The 4174-nt window shown below is 22.0% G+C and overlaps 1 protein-coding gene across 1 annotated transcript; it reads left to right on the forward strand.

The window, feature by feature from the left end:
* Positions 1–38: 38 nt before the first annotated feature.
* PRSY57_0626100 (transportin) lies at positions 39–3515 on the forward strand (the record flags this gene model as incomplete). Its single annotated transcript, XM_012906634.2, has 1 exon — positions 39–3515. One exon carries the CDS (start codon positions 39–41, stop codon positions 3513–3515), a length of 3477 nt encoding a protein of 1158 aa, XP_012762088.2.
* Positions 3516–4174: the final 659 nt, after the last annotated feature.

A 4174-nucleotide genomic window follows, 5' to 3' on the forward strand; every position in this document is an offset into this window, starting at 1 on the left:
AAAAAAAACTAAAGAAAAATTATGTGTATATAGATACAATGAATAATAATTATTTTGAAAATAATAATACATATATGGAATGGAAATTAGACGAAAAGATATATAAAACAATAGTAGGAGCTTTAGGTTCTTGTAATAGTTCAAATAATAGTGTACAAGTAGAAGTAACAAAGGTATTAAAAGATTTAAATGAGAATGTAGCCGATGCTGCTTTATATTTATTACATATATTTATGAATAAAGAAGAAAATAATGATGTAAGGCAGGTGGGTGGTTTGTTATTAAAGAATTATATAAATTCAAAAAACAAGTTTTTAAGTAATGATATATTAAAAATAATAAAGAATGAAATATTTAAATTAGTAGAGGACGAAGTAAAGGAAATAAGAAATACATCAGGATCTGTTATAACAACTATATTAACAAAATATGAAGGAATAGAACAATGGCCAGAAGCTTTATATAATTTATTATTATTAATAGAACGTGGAAATAATGATGTAGTAGATGGAGCATTTAGAGCAATATTAATTATTATAGAAGATGAATTAATGAATAGAAAGAATAGAGATTCTCTTTTTTTTCAATTTTGTAAAACTCAATTATTACAAAAATTATTTCAATTTTGTTCTCCGCAAGAAAAAAATATAAAAAAAAAATATGCAGCTGAATGTTTAAATTTGTTTATAACATCTTCATGTTTTACAACTAATGGGGTATTTAATGATATGTTCTCTCAATTATGGGAATGTTTAGGATATTTAGCATCTGAAGACGATCCTCAAATTTTAAAAATTGTAGTAAGTTGTATGACAATAATAACAGATACAAGATATTCTTCTATATTTAGCAACTTAGATGCTATAATACAATTTATGGTAAATGCAACAAATTCAAATGATAGAAAAGTTCAATTAGAAGCTTTAGAATTTTGGCCTATATTTATAAAAGATAGAAGTTATGTAGCGTATGCTAGTTATAATAATCCAAAATCCGATATAAATAAATCTGATAGTAATTATATTGATGAGAGTGTATATAAGAATATTAATGAATTAAGAACTGAAGCTTTAAAAAGGTTAAAAAATTATTTACCATATTTATGTAAAATTTTAATAGATAATACTGTATATACCAAATGGGATTATTTAACAATGGATGAATCACATTTTCAAAATGACAATGCGAATGTTCCAGATTTGATTCAAGATATATCTCCTGAATTATATAATAATAAAAATAATGATATAGCTCAAGAGGAAATCAAAATGAACAAAATGAACAACAGCAGCAACATGAACAATAATAATAATAATAATAATAAGAATAATAACATTAATAGTAATAATAACAATATTAACAACAATAATGTTATTAATAATAATAATATTGGTGATATAAATAAAAATAATATAAATAGTAGTAATAATAATATACATTCTGATAATCATCATCATCATCATGATCATCATAACAATAATAATAATAACCTTCTTAATAATAACAATGATAATAATAATATGCTTCTTAATAAGAATGATGATATTATGATGACTGCAAATAATAATAATAATACGGAAGATTTTAGTGATGATGATTTAGACGAAAAAAATGATGAAATGTCATCGAGAACATGGGGAAATGATTGGACTGTGAGGAAAGGTGCTGCTTTATGTTTAGATTATTTATCCAATGTATATAATGATGAAATATTAGAATTCGTTCTACCACATATTGAAGAGAAATTAATGAGCGATAAATGGAATATTAGAGAAAGTGCTGTACTTACGCTTGGTGCTATTGCTAAAGGATGTATGTATAGTTTATCTCCATTTATACCTAAGGTGTTAGAATATTTAATAAAATTGTTGAATGATGAGAAACCATTAGCTAGAAGTATATCCTGTTGGTGTGTTACAAGATTTTCTTCATGGATATGTCACCCAGATAATTGTGAAAAGTGGTTTGAACCTGTTTTATTAAATTTATTGAAAAGAATATTAGATAGTAATAAAAGAGTACAAGAAGCTGCATGTTCTTCTTTTGCTAATTTAGAAGAAGATGCATTAGAATTATTAAATAATTATTTACATGAGATAGTTCATACTATTCAACAAGCTTTCCAAATATATCAAGCAAAAAATTATTTCATTTTATTTGATGTAGTAGGAACATTAATAGATAGTGTTAATATAGTTAAGGAGAATAATGAATTAGCACATGAAATTGTTTATGCAATATTAAGTAAATGGGTTAATATACGTATTAGTAGTCCATATATTATAGCATTAATGGAATGTATGTCATGTATAACTAGTGCTTATGGTAAAGAATTTTTAAAATATGCAAAGGATGTTATAAGAACATGTATAAAATTCTTGGTTATATTATATATTGATTTAGAAGAAGAAGTAAAATATTTTTATTCCAAAAAATTATTTAATTCAACTTCATTTATTAGTAATAGAAATAATATATCATCAACAGCAAATGAATTATTAACATATTATAAAATAACAAATGATGATTATTTTATATGTATGAAAGATATTGATACAATATCTCCATCCAAAAAAAAAGATTTAATAGAATGTAGTTTTGATTTATTATCAAGAATTTTAAGTGTTATTAATTCAAGTATTATGGATATATTAAATGAAAGTGAATATAACTTTATACCATTAGTGCATAAATATTGTTTGAAATTACAAAATATTAAATTTGATGATTTCAATAATAAAATTATGAATAATCATGAAGAGCTTAGAAATATAATTAATCCAGATGGAACATTACAAAATGGTTATATTATGGGAGATAAAAATGAATATAGTGAGCTAGCTAAACAATTTTTAAATTTTGGAATATTGCAATCCAATTTTGCATTAATAGGTGATATATCAAGATTTTGTCCACAATATTTAATAACATATTTAAATGACATTATACCATTTTTAATAGCTCATATTACTCATCCTTCAACACCTGTTTCAAATAATGCAAGTTGGGCAATCGGTGAAATAAGTATACATATTAATTCTGAATATATGGAAATTTATGTAGATGAAATAACAAAACAACTTATATATATTTGTCAAAATTCAAAATATCACGGATGCTTATTACAAAATATTTGTATTACATTTGGAAGATTAACTTCTACTTATCCAAAAAAACTCATATTTTATTTTCCACAATTTTTAAAAACATGGCTAAAAATTATGGCTCATGGAACTCAAGAAAATGAAAAAATTAATTCTCTAAAAGCTGTACTGGAAACATTATATATTAATTTAGATTTAGCAGCTGAACATTTGAAAGATATTGTTTATATTATCCTAAAATATAAATATGTATCACAAAATGTCAACATTTTTTTCCATCAATTTTTAGCAACAATGAAAGAAAAATATCCCAATCATTGGAAGCAAATTTATAGCCAAACCGGAGATTCACTTTCATCCCCCATTCCAAGTGACATGCTAAGTGATTTGGCTACCCGGTTTAATTTATAAATATGTACATGTACAGAAATTTATATATATATATATATATATATATATATATATATATATATGTATAAAGGTACATACCAAAAAAAAAAAAAAAAATTAAAACATAAGTAAAAAAATAATAGTAATAATAAAATAAATCATATTTATATCCTGTTGTAATAGAGTTAAATATATATATAAATATATAAATATATATATAATGAAATAATATAAAAGGTTTGCAACATATAAATAAACTGAATAAATATATATATATATATATATATATATATGTATGTATGACATGGTTTATTTGAATGTATATTCTAATAAGTACATTTTATAAAAAATATACATATGCATATAACATATACATATATATATACCTATACACACATATATATATATATATATATATATATATAATATATTTCAATATTATACATACTTATATATACATTTGAAAAGATTTACATATTTACCTATTTGCTTATATATATACTCAATCTACATAAATTAATATTTGTATACTCTTTATATTTATATTTTATATTTATAAAACAATTTTGTAAAAAACTGTATAATCTTATATTAAAATGGTGTATATATATGAGAAGAAACATTAAAATCATGTATATATAAAAAAAAAAAAAGTAGTATTTTTATTAAAAGAGAAATGG

This window comes from Plasmodium reichenowi, chromosome 6 (assembly GCF_001601855.1).
Source record: "Plasmodium reichenowi strain SY57 chromosome 6, whole genome shotgun sequence".
Lineage (NCBI taxonomy): Eukaryota > Apicomplexa > Aconoidasida > Haemosporida > Plasmodiidae > Plasmodium > Plasmodium reichenowi.